Raw genomic sequence first — 21,431 nt, 5'->3', positions numbered from 1 at the left:
CCCTATATGTGTGTGTATATATATGTATGTGTGTGTGTGAGTGTGTGTGTGTTCTTTTTTTACATTTTCTCCCATTATAAGTTATTTTAAGATTTTAGGTGTAGTTCCCTGTGCTATACAGTAGGTCCTTGTTGGTTATCTGTTTTATGTATAGTAGTGTATATGTTTTAATCCTCAATTAATTAGGAGTTTGGGATTAAAATGATCACTTATTGTGTCTTGCTTCTGGGGGTCAGAAATTTGGGCTGGGCAGAGCTGGATGGTTTGGTTGCTGCCTTCTGGGCTCACTCCTCTGACACAGTCTGCAGGGGCTGGTTGCCTCAGCCTTGTGTCTCTAGCAACAAGCTGGATAACCTGGGCCTTGTTACATGATGTAACAAAAGTAGCAAAAGAAATGAAGCCCAGACACTCAAGGGTTTTTCATGCCTCTGGTTCCTGGTTGATAATGTCCCATTGGCCCCTTGGTCAGCAATCACATGGCCACCTCTGGGGTCAGCAGGGAGACTCCACAAGGGTGCGGTACAGAACGGTGTGCTTACAAGAGCAGTCTGCCCCCATTTCTCAGCTCCGGAGGTGTCCTGAGGCTTTTGTAACGGGTACACAGCGCCCCCACTGGTGGGTTTGTCTTAGTACAGGCACCCGCATGTAGCAGACGCTTCAGAGCTGGTTGGTGCTGTTTATTTACTAAGTCGCATCCTACTCATTTGCAACCCCATGAAGTGCAGCACGCAGGCTGGCCTGTCCATGGGATTCCATCCAGGCAGGAATACTGGAATGGGCTGCCATTTCCTTCTCCAGGGGATCTTCCCAACCCAGGAATCGAACCCACATATTCTGCACTGGCAGGTATGTTCCTTACCACTGAGCCACCAGGGAAGCCCTAAGAATTGGTAGATGAATATGAATTTGAGCAGTTTGCTACCTTATTGGAGTAAAAAAGACTTCACACAGGAAACAAGTAGCAAGTAGTTAGTCAAAACGACATGTGAAATATGGCATCATGGCTGGAAATCATAAGATGCCAGAGCCATTTCTGATATTGAGACAGCGTCAGGCTTTTAAATTTTCAACTCTAGTGTTTTCGCGAGTGACAATGACCAAAAAAGAACCTTTTCAAAAGTCAACCAGGATAGAAAGGTGGATGGGAATTGAATTATTCTCAGTAATAATGTGACATTTACTCCTGTTGTTTATTGAGTCCTTATTTATGTACCATGCATAAAGTTAAGCATTGTCACAGATAGCCTCATTTCAGCCTCAAGAAAACCCTGTAAGATAGTATATACTATTCCCATTTTACAGGTGAGGAAAGGGAGACTCAGTTTCTTCATCCAAAGTTGTATAGGAAGTACATAGTAGGTTCAAGGTTTAAGTCTAGGTTTGTCTGACTCATAATACCTATTTTTTTTCTCTTCCGGGCTGACCTTTTTTTAAAAAAATTAAGTTATATTGATCTACAATATTATATAAATTACAGGTGTACAATATAATTTTAAAAGGTGTACTCCATTTATAGTTATTATAAAACACTAGTTATGTTCCTGTGTTATACTATATATCTTTGTAGCTTATTTTATATGTGCTAGTTTGTACCTCTTAATTCCTTACCCTTCTCTGATCCTCCTCCCTTCCCTCTTCTCACCAGTTAACTACTAGTCTGTTCTCTATATCTGTGAGTCTGCTGCTTTTTTGTTATATTCCCTAGTTTATTGTATTTTTTAATTCCACATATAAAGTGATACCATGCAATATTTGTCTTTCTCTGTCTGACTTATTTGACTTAGCAAATACCCTACAAGTCCATCCAGGTTGTTGCAAACTGCAAAATCTCAATCTTTTTATAGCTGAGTGGTATTCTATTACATCATCTTTATCTGTTCTTCTGTCAGTGGACGTTTAGGTTACTTCCATGTTTTGACAATTGCAAATAACACTGCTATGGACATTGGGGTGCATGTATCTTTTAAAATTAGTGTTTTTGTTTTTCTGGATATAAAATTGATGGGATGGGAGAGGAGAGGAATTGCTAGGTCATATGGTAGCTCTATTTTTAGTTTCTTGAGAAATCTTCTTACTGTTTTCCACAGTGGCTGTACCGGTTTTAATTGAAATTTTTATTAAGATAATTGTAGTTTTCTGTGCAGTTGTAAAAAATAGTCCAGAGATATCCAGGATCCCCTATTCCCAGTTTCCCCCAGTAGTATAGTAACATGTTTCAAAAATACAGTAAGAGAATAGATATTACCACCAAGGTGTGGACATTAGTACAACCCACTGATTTTATTCAGATATCCTCAATTTTACTTGTACTTATTTGTGTGTGTGTGTGTTTACTTCTATACTATTTTATCATCTGCATCCAATCAAGACAGTGACCATTTCCGTCACCACAAGCACCCTCTCTCCCTGCGCTCTTATAGCTACACCCACCTTCTTCCCACCCCTACCACCCCTAACCTCTGGCAACTAGTAACCTGTTCTCCTTTGCGAAAAGGTTGTCATTTCAAAAATGTTCTATGAATGGGATCATATAATGTGTAGCCTTTGTGACTGGCTTTTTTCACTCATCATAATTCTCTAGAGATTCATTAGTATCATCAATTCATTCCTTTTTCTCACCAAGTAGTATTCCCATGGCATTCCATTTACATGGTCATTTGCCTATGGAGGGACATCTGGACTGGTTCCACTTTTTAACTATTATGAGTAGGGCTTCTGTGAACATCTCTGTACAGATCCTTGTGTAAACATATGTTTTCATTTCTGAGGGGTAGAGGCCCAAGAGGGAAACCACTAGGTTGTATAGTGATTGCATGTTTAGTTTCATAAGAAACTGCCAAACTGTTTTCCAGAGGGGCTGTACTGTTTTGTATTCCTACCAGAAATGTGTGAGTGGGTGATCCAGAGTCTCTGCACCCTCACCAGCGTTCAGAGCCATCACTCTTCTTTCACCTTAGCCCTTCTGATGGCTGTGTGGTGACGCTGGGGCTTTCATTTGCATTTCCCTGCTGGCCATGATGTTGAAGATCTTTTCGTTTGCCATCTGCATATCCTCTGCAGTGAAATATCTGTTCATCTTTTGGCCATTTTCTAATTGGGTAATTTTTTTTTTTCTCACTACTGGGTCTTGAGACTTCTTTATGTGCTCTAGATGCTAGGCTTTTGTTGAATATGTGGTTTGCAAATATTTTCTCCCACCCTGTGGCTTGTCCTTTCATCTTTTTGACAAGTCTTTCACAGAACAGGAGCTGGAGTTTCGGTGAGTTCTGGTTGTATCATCTGGGGGAGGGACTGGGCTTTTGATGTACAGCTTGTGTTTTTCACCACTGTGCTCCTCTGGAGCTTGACAGGGAGAGAGTGTGATCTGGAGTGGAGGAGTAGGGCTTCTCTGTGAGATTTTAAGGCAGAATTAAGGTCAGTGGGAAGGCTCTCAGAGGAAGGAAATTTCAGCTCACCATCAACCATCAGAATGAACTAAGGTCAGGCTTAGGGTCTGAAATATGTTAGGAGTAAGCAGTGTCATCGGAGATCAAGCAAAGGCTGGCTGGGGTCCATGTGGGTGCAGAGTGATGCAAACATCGAAGGGGCTGGTGCATTACATCCTTGACGTTCCCTTCTGACGCTAAGAATAGATAGAGTGGTACTTGAGTTACCCCTACCCGATGTGATGCATCTAATAAATACATCCCCCAGAGACCGTCCAGCTTGCAACATTTAGAAAGGCTTTGGATGGCCATCTGGACCATGTTGGGGCAGGTTGAACCAGGCTCCACAGGAGGTAGCCAGTGATGCCACAAGGCTTGCAATTGTCCCATCTCAGGGCCAAACGCACCAGGCCAGAGGCTTAAAAGGCCCAGCATCAGGGTCGGGGCCTCTTCCATGTCCTCTGTCCCCAAGCCTGCGGGCCAGGGGCAAGGCCACCTGCCTCACTTCCACCCCAGCCTCCTCTTCTTCACTCAGACTGCCAAGGAGAACCCCTTTCTTTACGGCATTTCAGTTCAGTTCAGTTCAGTCGCTCAGTCGTGTCTGACTCTTTGCGACCCCGTGGACTGCAGCACGCCAGGCCTCCCTGTCCATCACCAACTCCCGGAGTTTACTCAAACTCATGTCCATTGAGTCAGTGATGCCATCCAACCATCTCATCCTCTGTCGTCCCCTTCTCCTCCCGCCTTCAATCTTTCCCAGCATCAGGGTCTTTTCAAATCAGTCAGTTCTTTGCATCAGGTGGCCAAAGTATTGGAGTTTCAGCTTCAACATCAGTTCTTCCAATGAACATTCAGGACTGATTTCCTTTAGTATGGACTGTGGTTCTTCTTGTAGCCCACGGGACTCTCAAGAGTCTTCTCCAACACCATAGTTCAAAAGCATCAATTCTTCAGCGCTCAGCTTTCTTTATTTAGGAGACTTAATTACCACAAGCAAAGTCCTTTGAGACCTTGGATGAAAGGGATGGGAGCCATGCAAGCTTGATTAGGCGTGCAGAACCCTGGGCACAATTAGCTCCATGAGAGACTGGCCCTGCCTTTATCTGTCTCCAGTTCTATGTGACTTACAGCAGCTAATTATTGAAGTAAAAATTGCCTGACCACCCAGCTGCTGGAAAGAGGGCCCTAATATCTATTAAGCCTGCCTTTAATTATTGGAAATGGCGGCAGCTTCAGGCAGTTGGGGTTTCCCCATTTTTATGAGCCTTTTCCTCCACCTCTTTGAGACTTGAGTACACAGGAGATGGAAGCAAAATTCTGCCCAAGCCGCTTCTGTCTCCCTTGCTTTCCCACCTGGACATCCATTTCTGGGGCACCTTCGCTGATAAGCTTTTTCTGCAGGGAGCACCCCCCTGGTACCTCCCACAAGGGGCTTTGCATTTTTCCAGAACCCCTGGCCCTTGACAAAACGCTCTGAATTCCACTCTGTCTGGGTGTGTGTTTGTGTGTGTCTGACTGTCTGGGAACATAAAGGCAGACCTCAGGCATGGATTACGTGGGACCTGCCCCCCTCCCCCATCCCATGTTGCAAAAGAGAAAACAGGGCATGGATGGAAACACAAGGACGCTGAGAGCGCCTGGCCCTTCACTCGCGGGCCGTCACAGCCTCTGAGCCCCAGGTCCACCTCTCCATGACCACAGCGCCCTGGGCCGCTCTCAGAGGGCACAGCAGTTGCTCTCTTCGCACATCTTAGAGTCCGGATTAAACCATGGGATCAAGGGAATTAGTGGTAAAACCAAGAGTCTCACTGTTTCCAAGAGCCTTAAACTAGCCCTGCTTCTCCATGGGGCTGGTTTTCCCCTCTAGCTCTCCCCACTCAGGGCTCCCACTGCTTGCAAAGTGGAGACCTGACCCAGGAACCCCAGGTCATTACAGGGTAAGCCTTGGATACCTCAGGGGATGTGCAATTAATCGGCCTATCTCTCCCCACTCCTGCTTATCTCAAAGTCTGGTTTCAGAACAAACCCCTAAAAAATGAGAAATTGGTGCGGGACCCTTGTATACATTTTACAGAGAGCCAAGAGGGTTTCGGGGCTTGCACTGGTTTTCTAGGGAGAAAGAAAGAGGACCCTTTTCGGGGAGGGGGGGGAGCTCCAATGCAGAAGAAACCGTTTCTCAAGGTGTTGTTCATGGAAATACTGAGTCTCAGCAGACAGGGTACCTCCCTTTCAAAGAAGCCACACAGATTTGAGCGGCCCCATGGGAATATGGAGTCCAGTGCTGGAGAGAGGGTGAGGGACATGCAGACTGTGCCCCGTGAGAGAGGCATGTGGGCAAGCCTGAGCATTCTCGTCCCTCTGTCCTCTGGTTAAATCCTTCAGGCTTCCCTGGTAAAGATGGTAAAGAATCTGCCTGCAATGCGAGAGACCTGGGTTCGATCCCTGGGTCAGGTAGATAGATCCCCTGGAGAAGGCAATGGCAACCCACTCCAGTATTCTTGCCTGGACAATCCCAGGGGCAGAGGAGCCTGGTGGGCTACAGTCCAGGGGGTCTCAAAGAGTCGGACATGACTGAGCAAGTGAGCACAGCACACAGCCTTCCCTCCTCAGCTCGGGGGTCACCTCCTGCAGGACACCTGAGCTGGTGTCCCTCTGCGCCCAAATGTCTGTGTCAGCCGCACTTTTCTGTTCACTGATAATGTTGGGATCACCTTAGACATGTCTGTCCTCTGACTGCTTCTGGTCAAACTGCTTGTCCCCAAGTCTCACCCTAGATTGTTTTGGGGGAAGGAGGCTTGGGGAGAAGGAAGGATTACTTACTTGCAGCAAGTAAGGAGAACAATGGGGATCTGTTACCAAAGCAGTTCAGCAGTTCAGTCACTTAGACGTGTCCGACTCTGCAACCCCACGGACTGTGGCACACCAGGCTTCCTAGTCCATCCCCAACTCCTGGAGCTTGCTCAAACTCACGTCCATGGAGTCGGTGATGCCATCCAACCATCTCATCCTCTGTTGTCCCCTTCTCCTCCTTTTGCCGAGGCAGTATCTCCCCAAAGAGCAAAGTTGGAGAAGTTTAAAACTAAGGGTATGTGCTATTTGTGAAAGGACTTGAGCAGAGAAGAATTGAAAATAGAATGGGGGCAGAGGTTGAAAGAGCCCAAGCTTTATTTGATTGAGGTCAGGAGGATGGATTTCATCCCATCTTCTATCTGAGTGTGTGAGGACCTTAGCTTCTTGAGTCAGGACTTACTGAAGCTCAGGTTCTTTATGTCTCATGGCAGAAAGAATTCAGTGAGAGGCAAAGTGATAGATAAGAAGTGGATTTATTTAGAGAGGTACACATTCCATAGACAGAAAGTAGTCTGTCTCAAAAGGTGAGAGAGACCCTGGAAGAAACACTCCTCAGACAGAGTGGGGGCCATCTCAGAAGGCGAGAGACCTCACCCTAGGTCTGACGAAGCCTCGTTAGATGGGAAAAGGGAGTCAGATGGATGAACCTGGGGAAAAGTGACTGGGATGGTGAGATGTTCGATCTGACGAGAAGACTCAAGGACACATAGATCGGTCCCTCTTCAGCCCACAGGGCTGCCAGGGCAAATTGTTAGACTCATTTCCTGAGACCCCAGTGGGTAGAGCTGAGGCCTGTGGAAGGAAGCTGAAAGGAAGCAGGTCTGGCTCCATGGCAGGAAGCCTGATCTCATAGCCACAGCTGTCTCTGGAGGTAGTCAAGTCCCCAGCTTTGGATGTAGTGTGACCGCCATGCGTGGGACATGAACCTGCTGACCTTTGATGGTGCTTTCACTCTTAAGACAATAAATGCCACATTTTCTGACTCTGAGATGTCACCATTTGTAAAAGGGAATCATTGGCGGGCAAATAGCTTTGGGAGAGGAGACTGTAGATGGAGGAATCCGGACACTACAGCCCCAGTGATAGCTCCCACTGGCTGAAGACTGACTTTATTCCGTGACCTGCACGGGCTCAGCCCTGGGGGGGCAGAGGGCATGTTCGGGACCACCCTGGTGGGGGCTCCCCCAGCCGGAATCAGAGGAGCCGTACCCATACACCAACCACGGGCCCTTTGGTGCGTGACCTGTGACAAGCCTTCCAACAGAAGGACGACACGGCTGTGGACAGCAGCACCATCTGTCACCTGCCTGCCAGCCGCTGAAGAGGGGTGTCCCCGCAGCCAGACAGGGCACAGGGCCACAGTCCACCATGTCCGCAAGGAAGCGCTTTCCCTGGCCCACAGTGCTGGCTTTCTGGGCGGGAACACTTAGAGGTGAAACTGTCCAAGTCCAGGTCAGGTGCTAACTTAGTTGATCAGAAGAATTAACATTGCTTAAAACACAAGGTGAAAAAACAAATACAACTTTTAAGCACAGTAGGATAAGGGGTGACCTACGTGAGCAGCAGTACAGGTTCTGATTAAAAGCTTGAGCCTGAGGGTCACAGAGACCCAAGTTTGAATCCTGGCTCTTCGCCTTCCTTGCTGCGGTCCTCTGGGCAAAGCACTTAACCTCTAAACATCCCAGTTTCTTTTGTCTGTTAAAAGAGAATGGTTCTGGCATGTGGTGAGGACTAAATGAGGTAATGCACATAAAGTCCTTACCTTTCACTGCCCTTGTCATAATCACTGTCTCAGCACTATAAAAGGCCGGGGATTCCCTAATGTGTCAGGTCAGAGAAATGTGCTCTGGGGGCTGGCACAGGGAGCAAGAACACCTGGATTCCAGTCTTGGCATTTTGTGTGAATGGAGCATCCCTTTGCTACTCTGAGCCTCAGTTTCCAAATCTGTAAAGTGGGGATAACGGTGCCTGCCTCTGTGGTTTATGCATAAACCAACACAGTACCTAGCACAGATGAGGTGCCTCTCCCCCTGGCATTCACCATCATATCATGCTGGAATTGAAAACAAAGGACTCGCCAGAGCAGACTTTGAAGGACTAAGGAAAGTAAAAATTTATGATGACTTTCTGCACGCATGAGTGCACACACACACACACACACACACACACACACACACACTGCCCAGGACTTACATTTTGCAGAACACATTTTAGCTCTGAAATATTTATGGGCACTTTTTGACACACTAAGACTGAAAATATCACCGTGTGCTTGTCTTAAGGAAAACTTATAAAACTTTAGTCCAGTAGGAATTCAGTCAATTTCCTGGCTCGTCTCTGGTCGTTTCTGAGGTTGCAGAGAAACCCAGGGTGGTAACAGCCCCTGTTTCCCTAAGGCCCTGGCAGGGGCAAAGGGTCCTCGGCAGGGCTATATGTCTGATGAGGTCTCTGTGTGAATGCTTCAGGCCCCTGCCCTCGTAAATATTGCTGGAGCCCATGTGCAGGGCCCAGGTTGGCTTTGTGAGTTTTTCCCAAACACCAAAAGCTTTGTTTCCCCGTCTCCTCTTCTCTTCCCGAATCCCATGTCCTTGCCTTTCGTCGAGGCCTGCTCTCGCCCCCAGAAAACCAGCTAGAACAGAGCTCTCCAACCTCCAGGATCTAAGGCCTGCTAATCTGAGGTGGAGCTGAGGTACTAATAGCAGACATAAAGTGCACAGTAAATGTAACGCACTTGAATCATCCCGAAACCATTCCCTACCTCAACCCCGGGTCCATGGAAACATTGTCTTCCCTGAAACCGGTTCCTGGTGCCACAAAGACTGGGCACTGCCAAGCTAGAAGACATGCCCTGCTGGGAGTCCCAGGCCCAGGTTTCCTACCATCTGCGTTGTTACTTTTTACTGTCCACTTATGTGATAATCGTTCATGGAAATATCTTTTTATTTCTTCTTCCAGCCTGCTCATTCCTCACCTCTCAAGCTTGACTGTAAACCTTTTTCCCCTCTCTGAAGTCTGAACTCTCTCTGTTCCCAGTCTTCCTCACCACCCACCACGCCCCCCTCTCCACTTTCATGGAGGCTGTGACCTAGAACGGTCTTTCTCAGACTCTAGGTTGGCAACCCATCCATATTTCTATTTTAGTAGACTAGAATAAGATAGAAAGTATCAGATTCCACCCTTGAGGAAAGATTAGGCATGCTTTTTGAAGTCTTTTGTTTTCTTTAGAAATCTGTAGATTCAAGTGGGTGAAATAAATGTGTTTTTTTACTATAGGTCAGAGCAAATGGGAACATCACAGATGGAGACTTCGTTTCTCTCCTTACCTCAAGACCGTCTGGCCTGGCTCACTTTTACTTGAACTTTGGTCATGGTTTGGTGTCGCTTTCTCGGGGCGGTGGTCCCTTACTCCCGTCTGCACCTTTGGTCTACCTGACCTACATTAGCGGCCATTCTGGCGTGCCTCCCCAGCCTCATTTGTCTGGAAACTCCAAGCTGTAGGAAGCTCGTTTGTCTTGTCCACTGAAGCCTCACACAAGGCTTGCAGAGCAGGGTAGGGAGTCAGTGTTGAGGGAGGCAGGGAGGGAGGAGAGTGGGAGGAGGGGAGGCGGTCAGGCAGTCTCGTGCCTTGCCTCCACGCACCTTCCGCAGCACTTAGCAGGAAGGGTCCTTAGCAATCATTTACCAAACAACTTAACCTCTGGCTCTAGGTGTGCAATACCGTTCTTCAGGATTATACATTTTCTTCTGATTCAAATCTAGACCCTGACATCTGGAAGCCATGTGATTTAACAGTAAATCACTTAATCTCTTTGAGCTTGTTATCTCATTTGTAAAATAAGAGTAAATAAGGGAAAATATGAAATAAGAGGATAACATCTAACCTGCGGAGTGGTTGCAGGGATTAGAAACAACACCTACAAAGTACCCGGCGTGAGTAGGTGTTCGATTAACCGCTGTTTTATCGGCGCTGCCTCTTTTAATGTCATCAGCCTGTGTCTTCAGGCTTCCCCACATTCACATACTGTTCAAACCTTCAGATCCATCTGCATCCAGCTCCAAGAAAAAAAAAATTATATATATATTATATATATATATATGGATTTTAGAATCACTGGCTCACTGGCTGTGTGATCATTATCAACCACCTGGCTCGCTGAGTCCACTCTCTAAACTGAGAAGCGATTAGGGGAGTTAACCGGTTAACACTCTGTGCTTCCAGTGCTGGGGGCAGGGATTCGATTCCAGGTCGGGGAACTAAGACCCCACATGCTGGGAGGCACAGCCACAAGAAGAAGAAGTAACGAGGGTTCTCAGGGGTCTGTGTGGAGCACCAGGCACATCATTCAGTACAGACTTGGTTCTTCCTGACCTTCGTCCAGAGCCCACGCTCCTTCACCTTAGACAGACCAAAAGTGAGGAGAAGGTTACGCAGCTCTGTGGTTTAGTCGCGAAGTCGTGTCCAACTCTTGCAACCCCATGGACTAGAGCCGCCAGGCTCCTCCGTCCGTGGGATTCTCCAGGCAAGAATCCTGGAGGGGATTGCCATTTCCTTCTCCTATACAACTGTGGTTCATGGTTTCTCGAAGCACCTTCGTTGATGGTACTATGGCTGCCCCCCCACCCCCAGAACTCATGTCCTGCTCATCTCTGGACCCTAGTTCTAGCACAAGACCGGTCTCTAACAGGTTGTGGAAATGAACTCCTCTGCGAAGGTAACTTTGTGTGCTCAGGGCTTACCTGTAGAAGGTTCAGCAGGCATGAGGGGTGTTTCTGGTAGAGGTGAGTTCGGCTGCGGATTATTCTGCAGTCAGAAGAAGCAGAGGAGGGGTCAGGTGGGGGACTTGGAGGGCAGCAGGGTAAGGAGTGACTGACTGCATAGGCATGGATGTATGCGGGTGCTTCTGTCTTCCAGCCCATGGGTGGGGGTCGCAGGGGCTGAACTGGTACCCTTCCCCGGCGCTGCCCCCATCCTCCGGGGTCTCCGCATCCCTCTACTGCACACCCTTGCTCCATCAGGAGTTTTTCTCCACTGTGACTGCTTTCATCCCAACCTTCTCTCTTCCTCTCGATCAAATGCCAGCCTCAGTGTGAACCATGACCAATCTCCCATCTGTTCAAAAGAAGTAAATATTTACTGAATTACTATATTAAAACTAAAATGGAAAAAGTGAAAAGGGAATGAGAGCAAGGCAAATGTTCTCCTTTGTAACAGGGAAGCCATGAATTTGAGAACTATGTTCTTAATAATTTGTAATCACTGAGCCTTTGCCTCGAAGCCAGTGTCTTCAGTCAATAGGTACATGGTGATAAGAGACATAGTCATCCACCAGTTTAACAGCCAAAACTCAGTCTCTGACTTGTTAACATATGTTTCCAAGGGGATATTCCCTCTCCAGTTATAATTGACATCTAACTGGAGCCTTTTAAATAATGCCTTTTAAAACTAAAATGTGGGATTTTTCTGATGATAATGGCTAGCATGCATTTCTTTTTTTTTTTTAATTTTATTGAAGTGTAGTTGATTTACAACATTGTATTTAATTTCTGCTGTACAGAAAAGTGATTCAGTTATATATATTCTTTTCCATTATGGTGTATCACAGGTATTGAATGTCGTCCCCTGTGCTACACAGTAGGACCTTCTTCTTTATGTATTAACTCATTTTATCCTCAGAACAACCTAAGAGGTTGGTACTATTTTAATGAGGAAACTGCAGCACAGAGAGATTAAATAACTTGACCAAGGTCACACAGCGGTGAAGTGGCAGCCATATACTTCAAATCCAGGTTGCCTTTGAAATTTAAAAATAATACACCCAAGCAATGCCTTTAGTTCAATCTTATGAACTAACACACATGGCCTAAATGTAACTACCCACAGTTTATATCACTTAAGATTGGTAAGAAGGGATAAAGTAGCTGCCAAGTAATTTTATTTATTCATTCACTCAGCAGACATTTCATGAACACTCAGGGGGCCAGGCCTGCCTTCAACCTACTGCAGTTAAGAGGAGATGCAGATGTGAGTGCAGACCATCTAGTTAGCTGGATGTTCTCTGATGCAACAGGCATGCACAGAAGTGTGAAGGCCACAGAATTAATGTCCAGGAAAGTGGCTCAACAGTGGAAAAGGAAGGTGGGCCAGATGGAGAAGAGCTTTCCATGTTGACCAAGAAAATGGAACTCATCCGGAAGGCTACACAGGGTGGCTAGAGGGACAAAGGCAGGCAGTGGCATGACCTGGCACCGTCCACAAAGGCAGTACCATTCACAGGTTATATCCGTGTGCTGGGTTGAGTCGCCTGGGTTCGAACTGTGGCTCCATCACTCAAGAGCTGTGTAACCTTGGGCAGGATACTTAACCTCACAATTTCTCATCTGTACTTTGCAGAGAATTCTAGTACCTATAACACTGGATTAAAGTGAGAATTAAAATGTTATCACATATAATTATAGTAAAAGTTATGGAGTTAAACACTCCATAAATGATAGCTACTAAATATAACAGTATATTGGATATTAATAATGCCATTATTCATATTATGAACTATTAGTGACCAATTAACATTAAAATTAATTGAGTGCTTATTATTATCATCACCATCATTACTGTTACTTGAAGTAATGGGTTGGAGGTAAGGAGTCAGAGGGAACAGAGTTGAGGTGGCAGTCCCCATAAATCCTTATCCAAATTAGGCTGAGCCATTGTTGTTCAGTTGCTCAGTCATGTCTGACTCTGCAACTCCATGGACTGCAGCACGCCAGGCTTCCCTGTCCTTCACCAACTCCCGGAGCTTACTCAAACTCTTGTCCACTGAGTCAGTGATGCCATCCAACCATGTCACCCTCTGTCATCCCCTTCTCCTCCTGTCTTCAATCTTTCCAAGCATAAGGGTGTTTTCCAGTGAATCAAATCTTCGCATCAGGTGGTCAAAGTATTGGAGCTTCAGCTTTAGCGTCAGTTCTTCCAATGAATATTCAGGGTTGATTTCCTTTAGGATTGATTGGTTTGATCTCCTTGCAGTCCAAAGAACTCTCAAGAGTCTTCTCCAACACCACATTTCGAAAATATCAACTCTTCAGCACTCAGCCTTCTTTATGGTCCAGCTCTCACATCCATACATGACTACTGGAAAAACCATAGCTTTGACTATACAGACCTTTGTTAGCAAAGTAATGTCTCTGCTTTTTAATACTCTGTCATAGCTTTTCTTCCAAGGAGCAAGTGTCTTTTCATTTCATGGCTGCAGTCACCATCAGCAATGATTTTGGAGCCCAAGAAAATAAAGTCTGTCACTTTTTCCATTGTTTCCCCATCAATTTGCCTTGAAGTGATGGAACCAGATGCCATGATCTTTGTTTTCTGAATGTTGAGTTTTAAGCCAGCTTTTTTACTCTCCTATTCACTCACCTTCATCAAGAGGCTCTTTAGTACCTCATTGCTTTCTGCCATAAGGGTGGTGTCACCTGCATATCCAAGGTTGCTGATATTTCTCCTGTCAATCTTGATTCCAGTTTGTGCTTCATCCAGCCTGGCATTTTGCATGCTGTACTCTCCATAGAAGTTAAATAAGCAGGGTGACAATATACAGCCTTGATGTACTCCTTTCACAATTTGGACCCAGCCCATTATTACATGGCCAGTTTTAACTGCCACTTCTTGACCTGCATGCAGGTTTCTCAGGAGGCAGGAAAGGTGGTCTGGTATTCTCATCTCTTTAAGAATTTTCCACAATTCGTTGTGATCCACATAGTCAAAGTCTTTCATGTAGTCAATGAAACAGAAGTAGATATTTTCTGGAATTCTCTTGCTTTTTCCAGCAGATGTCGGCAATTTGATATCTGGTTCCTCTGCCTTTTCTAAATCCAGCTTGAACATCTGGAAATTCTTGGTTCACATACTGTTGAAGCCTAGCTTGGAGGATTTTGAGCATTACTTTGCTAGCATGGGAAATGAGTGCAATCGTATGGTAGTTTGAACATTCTTTGGCATTACCTTTCTTTGGGATTGGAATGAAAACTGACCTTTTCCAGTTCTGGGGCCACTGCTGAGTTTTCCAAATTTGCTGGGATATTGAGTGCAGCACTTTCACAGCATCATCTTTTAGGATTTGAAATGGCTCAGCTGGAATTCCATTACCTCCATTGCTTTGAGTGAAAAGCCAGTATTGAGCCATGATTTCAGTTTAGAGAGTTATAATCAGCCATTTTCAAAAAATGAAAGAGAATGAAATAGGAAATATCAGAGTGCATTGCCCCTCATGGTAGTGTATCTTTTTTCCATTTCATACAAACACACTCGCATATATATATCTGCGTATCAACTCACAATAGAAGATATTTTTCAAATTATGGATTTTAGAAAGAAATATTTTGCAGACCCTGGAGTAGAAGATATCATCCCCTGTCTTCCCTGTGGTCCTGCTCCTCAGGCACTCAGAAGATCATTGTCTTGACAGCTTGTGTCAGGAGGCCTAGCATCAAGAGGGCAGAGCTCAGGGCCCTGAGGCCTCAGGAAGATGATTTGATCTCATCCCAGCACTAATTTCCAGGGCCATTTTGAAAACTGTACCCCCCAAAATGTCCCTTATTCATTTTAACTGGCTCTAGTTATAACCCTAAGGCACTGTAGTCTGCCTAGTAATGCTGGCTTTTCCACTAGCTCACCACATGCCCCTGGGTAGGAGATGGTAGGGCTCTGGGTTATTGTGGCCTCATGTATAAAATGGGGGGTGAATATAATTGTCATATATACTTCATGGTTATTTTGAGGCACCAATAAAGTCACAAATATTTGCACTCTTGAAGATCATGGAGAACTACGTAGAGGGAAGTCTGCAGCAGACACCCAGGATCTGTGATAAATCCCAAAGGCATCTAGTGGTAACCACAGATGTTTTCTTGCAGAGAAAGTGCTGCAGTTTTCTGGGTTAGGACATATGACCCCATTTGAGTGGGTCCAGAGGGCCCTTTAATAAGACAGATAGAGGTTGCATTGGAACCTAGCTAAGCTCTGCCCTGGGGGACTTGGGAAGGAAGAGTGCATCCTCAGGCCAAAGGGATACTGATACCTCTGATGTCCATGATCAGAGGCAGAACTTGGGTCAGTTCTGTTTTGGCTAGTGGTTTCCATCAGTGTGTTCAGTTTGGCCTATATATAAAAATGGATAACATTGAAAAATCATACATTTTGCATCCAAGTCTAAATTTCCAGCCTGTCTTAAAAAGTCACAAGACCCCCCTAAACTCCTATGTCACAGCATTGGCAGGCACTGAACACCACCGCCCCGCTGGACAGGACTACCACCCTTCTTGTTGGTCACTGAGACTCCTTGATGACAGCTCTTGCTCTGTTGCTTCTCTATTAGGACCGTGACACAACAACACATTTTGTATGCCCATGTTGCTCTGAAAAGTGGAACGATAAAAGGTCTGAGAAGGTTGTATGTTTCAGAAAAGAGCTCTAATCATCCTTTGTGCAGGATATTCTGCTTTCCTCCTGTGCTGACCCCCTGACTCTTGCAGGGGGCTGGCTACATGTGGACACCAGAGCCAAAGGAAGACATTTGGAAAGAGAAAGAGGGTGACATAACAGCTTTAAAAAAAAATGTTGGTATAGGGCAAAATAGTCAAGATGCAGAAAAGAGGAGAATGGGAGATGAGGAATTTCCCATCACTCAGATACCCTGGCAAACCCCAGACGTATACAGGAGGTGCTGTGGCACCTCCAATGAGATGGACAAGTCTGGAGGTGAGGGAGTTCTCTGATTGGCATGGTTGCCAGGACCAACCTACATGTACTTTTGTGTGGTGGGAGGGAGGGGACTCACCCGGGTAAAATAAAATAGGAAAACTCAGGCTTTAGAGTCAAACAGACCTGGTTTCAGATCTTGGCTTTGATACTCAAACCCAAGTCACCTTCAAGGAGGTTTGACATCACAGTTTTCTCATCTGTCAGATGGAAACTTGTTGGCTGGTTTATTAAATACGTATGAGAGGCACCAGGCTTCATCTTAGGTGCAGTAAATCAGGAGTGAGCAAAAGTGTTAAGGCCCCTGCTTTCATGGTGTCTACATATTAGTGCAAGAAAACAGACAATAAGCAGGTAATTATTTAATCATCTGGTGGTGATAACTGTGGATTGGTTCCTTATGCCTTGGCTCATTTCCAGAAAAGTTTGGAGAAAATAAAAACATCTGGGGACATATGACATTTGATAAGATAATATATGTAAAGTGCTTATCCCCGTACCTGAATGTAGTTGTTCGTTTCACACATTCTTAAGGAGGCCCTGGTCTGTGTGAGGCCCTGTCCCAGCTGGGGGCCTCATGGGAATACAACGTGTGATTCCCATCCAGGGGGATTGGAAAACCGGCGCCCTCTGGCCTTCGATGTCAGCCTCCTTGGTGCCCATCACGGAAGGACAGGCTCTGGGCATCTTCCCAGGTGGATAGGTCACCGAGCAGGACGAGAAGGGGTTCATCATTACCGACTTTGGGTGCAAGTTCCCCTGTGCCACTTACGGCTGCATGGTCATGGAGCCCTCAGCCTCCAGAGCCTGAGGACCCTCATCCACAGTGCTGCAGGGTGAAGCGAGGGCCGGGATGGACCCCGGGCTCGCCTTTCCCTCCTGGGTACGCAGCTCACTCCCTTTCTTTGGTTTCTCGGGCTCCAGACCACTCGGCCCTGAGTGCGGCAAGGACCCTGTTCGTGGATGTGGAGGAGCGCGGGCCGGAGGCCATGGACGTGAAGGAGAGGAAGCCATACCGCTCGCTGACCCGGCGCCGCGACGCCGAGCGCCGCTACACCAGCTCGTCGGCAGACAGTGAGGAGGGCAAGGCCCCGCAGAAGTCCTACAGCTCCAGCGAGACCCTCAAGGCCTACGACCAGGACGCGCGCCTCACCTACGGCAGCCGCGTCAAGGACCTGGTACCGCAGGAGGCCGAGGAGTTCTGCCGCGCAGGTGAGGGCGGCCGGGTACGGGGTTAGGATGCACCTGCGCACAGGTGTGCCCCGGGGGCGATGGGGCGGGGCTGGGTCGCGCATGCGCACTGGTGTGGGGTGGGGGGAAACGACAGGGCCCAGCTGGGGTCGCGCATGCACACAGGTGTGCCCTGGGGCGGGGGCCCACGTGGTTTACACTGGGACGGCAGGTGAGCTGACACGAAAGCCCAGCAGGGTGGAGCGCTCCCGGTCAACGCCAGCTTTCCGCTATTTTGGCCGGCTGGCTCTGGTCAGAGCCTCGGCTGTAGTCCGCCCTTGGTTCATTCATTTGTCTGCTCACCCTTCTTGTGGGCGTAATGAGACGGTTAGGTGCGGACTTCGTGTCAGCGCCTGCCTGGGGTTGAGTTCTGAGCAGTTTCCGGCTCTCCTCCAAGCCTCTCCGGTGAGAGGCCGCGAGCACTGCTTACTGCCCTGATTTGTCTCGAGGAGTCATGAGACGTCGCGTTTACGAGGTTAGTGTGATAGCCCCAAGTGCTGAGTAAGTCCTAGTTACTGGCTTTGTTGCTTGTTCTGTATGTGTTCATTCAGCGAACATACCTTAGCAACTTCTCTGCATTAAGCACTGTCCTGACCTTGAGGCTATGGGCTTCCCTCAAAGCTCAGTTGGTAAAGAATTCGCCTGCAATGCCGCAGACCTGGGTTCGATCCCTGGGTTGGGAAGATCCCCTGGAGAAGGGGAAGTCTACCCACTCCAGTATTCTGGCCTGGAGAATTCCATGGACTGTATAGTCCATGGGGTCACAAAGAGTCAGACAGGACTGAGCGACTTTCACTGACCTTGAGAGGAAGATGCTGGTGATTGAGACCTAAGAATTTAGTAATCTGGGGGCATATCTTTGTGCCTGACTCCCTCTCCTTCAATCCCTACACACTGCAGTCACGAAAGCCTAGCCATCCAACTCCAGAATACCTTTCAAATCCATCCCTCTTCTCTATCCCATCAGCCACTGTCCCAGTTCCGGCCACTATCATCTCTTTTGGGGGGTTGACCGCAACCCCTCTTCACTCAGTGCTGCCGCCTTTGGGCCATGCTCAGCCCTGCAGCTAGAGTGAAGTTAGAGATTGACTCCCTGTTGTCCTTACCGTGAGTTCAACACTAGAGGGCTTTCCCCAAGTCTTTGTCTTTCTGGATTGTTTTATCCCCTGCCTTTCCACACCCCACCACCCACATCCAGCTCTGCAGGGCTGCTCGTTGTTCCCACCCCTGCTGTGGTATGTCGCCCACCCCAAATGCCTCAGTGATTCCTGTTTTTCTGCCTGCAGAGCCTCTTCAATGCCGGGTAGGCCCCTACAAGTCCCTGACAGTTCACACAACCCTCCCTGATTCTGCCCTGCCCGCTCCCCTTCCATGGACAAGGTTAGCAGGGGGCTGTGCCATGTAATTTATATGCGTTCTGACATTGTTAGTTAACCTTTACAACAACCTCAATGATTCATTTGCCCAAGATCACAGAGACAAGAGGAGCTGGACACACACACACACAGACACACACCCATAGAGCCTGACTGACTAGCTGGCCTCTCCCCCAGGCTTCCATCCACATGGAAAGCTGAGCTGTAAGCAAGACTGCCTCTGGTGCTTTAAAGACAAAGGGTCTTCAGCTCTTTCCCGTTTGTGGTTAACAGCTCAGACCCGGACATCAGACAGACCTGGTTTGAGTTCTGACTCTGCCATTTTTATTATTCTAAGTGTCTTCACCTGGATGGTGCAGTCACAGCGATGCTTCCTAATTATAGAGTGGTGAGGAGAACGAGGAGGATTGTTGATGGAGCACGTAACACTTGCATAAAGCAGATGCTTCAGAAACGCTGCCTGCTTCTGTTTGCCATCTCTGGGTTTCAGTGAGTGGACGCGACCAGTGGTGTCAAAGCTCTCCTCCAATTCTGTGCTGCCATGCTTGGTGGGGCTCAGTGAGCCCTGCCGGGCCCAGAAGGAGCCGCTCTCGTCCTCATAAATAACAAACAGGAAGCACTCTCAGCTCATAGGCAGGCATGGGCACTGCAGCCTACAAAGTTCTCTTCCTCCTTTTGCCTCCCTGTGAACGTCACACAGTCGCGTCCAACTCTTTGTGACCCCATGGACTATACACTTCATAGAATTCTCCAGGCCAGAATACTGGAGTGGGTGGCTTTTCCCTTCTCCAGGGGATCTTCCCGACCCAGGGATCGAAACCAGGTCTCCCACATTGCAGGTGGATTAACCTCAAAAATCCTATGATGTTAGCTAAGTTCTCTCCTCCCACCTTCTCTCTCCCTTTGTCCACCCCCCAGAGTGCTTGCTACCAGAGTGTGTCTGTCTGATTATTTAACTTTCACTGAGCTCCTACTCCGCGCCAGACTGGACACAGAACTCACCAAGACCCTGGGTGGTAGGGGGCGGGGGGAAGGCACAGGGACTCTTGGTAAGAGTGATGCGCACGACTGGGAGAGGAGGCCATCTCTGCTGGCTCCCCTCCTGGCAGTCCCTTCTCCCTTCCTTTGCCAGCTTGACCTCTTCAGGACTGCTCCTGGGTGTCAGGCCCTTCAAAGCACGTACATCCTCCCCTGTCTCTTCTTACTCCACTCTTCACATTTACTCTGATCCACAAACCTCTCCTCTGAACTCCCACCCTCTGTGCCCCCAGACCTCTTTCCTGGCATCCTCCCACACTTAGGGCTTTAACCCTTCGTCATGGTCTGGGTTGTATCTCCCCCATGGACTGTGAGCTCTGTGAAGTCAGGAACCATGCCCTGCTCATTGCTGTACATCAGGAAAGACCCAGGGCCGGCTTGGTTGGGTGAAATGTGGTGCTCCCTGATTGCAAGTCCACTTCCCAGATCAGTGGTTTAACTGGAGTATGGTCCTTCACGCCTGCATCCACCTGTCCTTCCCCATCTCTCAAAACACTCATGAGAATGTTAGAAATCCGGAAGAATCCGTGCCTGATTGACACTATGGAATGTGGAGGCTGTGTTTTTCGCAGAAGCTAGTATCCTGTTTGTCCCGCAGATACTGATTCCTGAATGAGCCGCCCTCATCCATGTCTTCCTGGCCTCTGTCCTGGGCACCTCCAGGCTTTCCCGGGGCCCTCAAGAGACCTGTCAGCGGCCCCGAGCCTTGGCTGTGTGCCTGGCTCCCTGGGTTGCCCCAGAGCCTGCTAACTCCTGTCGCTGCCCACCGGGCCTGACCCAGCAGAGGGCAGAGGCTCCTCCCTTGTGCAGGGACCACTTTTCTCAGCCTGTCCCCATCGTCTTCACCTTCCCGCTCCAGGCCTTCCTGACCTGGCCAGAAAGGAGCATCGGTCCTGGGGAACCATTGGCATCTCATGGGCTAGGCTTCTGCCTTATTCAGGAGCCCTCCTTGCCGGCAGGCCCTCCCCACCCTGGAAGAGGAGAGCAGAAGCCCTGTGTCCAGCTGAGCAGACATGTGTTGAGCTCCATGGGTTGGGTCCCGGGTTGTGCCTTAGGCCCAGGGGTTTAGGAATGAATGGGGTACAGTCCCTGCCCTGCCCCATGAAGCCATCTCCAGCAGAGGGTCCAAGCCCTTAAGCAGCTCTGCTCTGCAAAATGCCCAGGGCTGAGGACTCTCAGAGGGGGCTCAGAAAAAGAAGCAGTGACTTCTGCACAGAGGGTAGGATGAGGGGAGACTTCAAGGAGGGGCCATATGAGCTGGGCCTTCCATTAAGGTGTGGAGGGTTTGGGCTGGTGGGGAGGACGTGGAGGAGAGGCCTGGGCATGGACCACCGCCGTGAGTCAGAGGACACGGGTGAGTCCTGGAGCAGGGGTCAGGCCTCTGGGGGGTGGCCTCCACCCCCTGCCGTTACCCTAACCCAGCTCCCTTGCCTTCCCTCCTAGGCACCAACTTCTCCCTGCGAGAGCTGGGGCTGGGGGAGGTGACCCCGCCGCACGGGAGCCTGTACCGAGCGGACATCGGCCTGCCCCATTGTGGCTACGCCCTGGGTGCCAGCTCCGAGGCCGACCTGGAGGCGGACGCCGCGCTGTCCCCCGAGCCCCCCGTGCGGCTGTGGGCCCGCAGCACGCGGTCGGGGCGCAGCTCCTGCCTGTCCAGCCGGGCCAACTCCAACCTCACGCTCACCGATACGGAGCACGAGAACACGGAGACCGGTGAGTGGCCCGCTCGGCGGAGCTGGAGCCGGGCTTCCAGGCCCTGGG

At 48.5% G+C, this 21,431-nt stretch overlaps 1 protein-coding gene across 1 annotated transcript in view; it reads left to right on the top strand.

The window, feature by feature from the left end:
* TENM4 (teneurin transmembrane protein 4) overlaps positions 1-21,431 on the top strand; it is a 759,511-nt gene that overhangs the window by 309,972 nt on the left and 428,108 nt on the right. The window contains exons 5-6 of the mRNA XM_061168374.1: positions 16,951-17,238; positions 21,114-21,383. Coding sequence (XP_061024357.1) covers positions 16,951-17,238; positions 21,114-21,383 — 558 coding nt within the window. The remainder of the gene's footprint in view (positions 1-16,950; positions 17,239-21,113; positions 21,384-21,431) is intronic.

Source organism: Dama dama, chromosome 2 (assembly GCF_033118175.1).
Source record: "Dama dama isolate Ldn47 chromosome 2, ASM3311817v1, whole genome shotgun sequence".
Taxonomy (NCBI): Eukaryota; Metazoa; Chordata; class Mammalia; order Artiodactyla; family Cervidae; genus Dama; species Dama dama.
The sequence above is the reverse complement of the archived record's forward strand: the minus strand, read 5'-3'. Positions and strand labels throughout refer to the sequence as shown.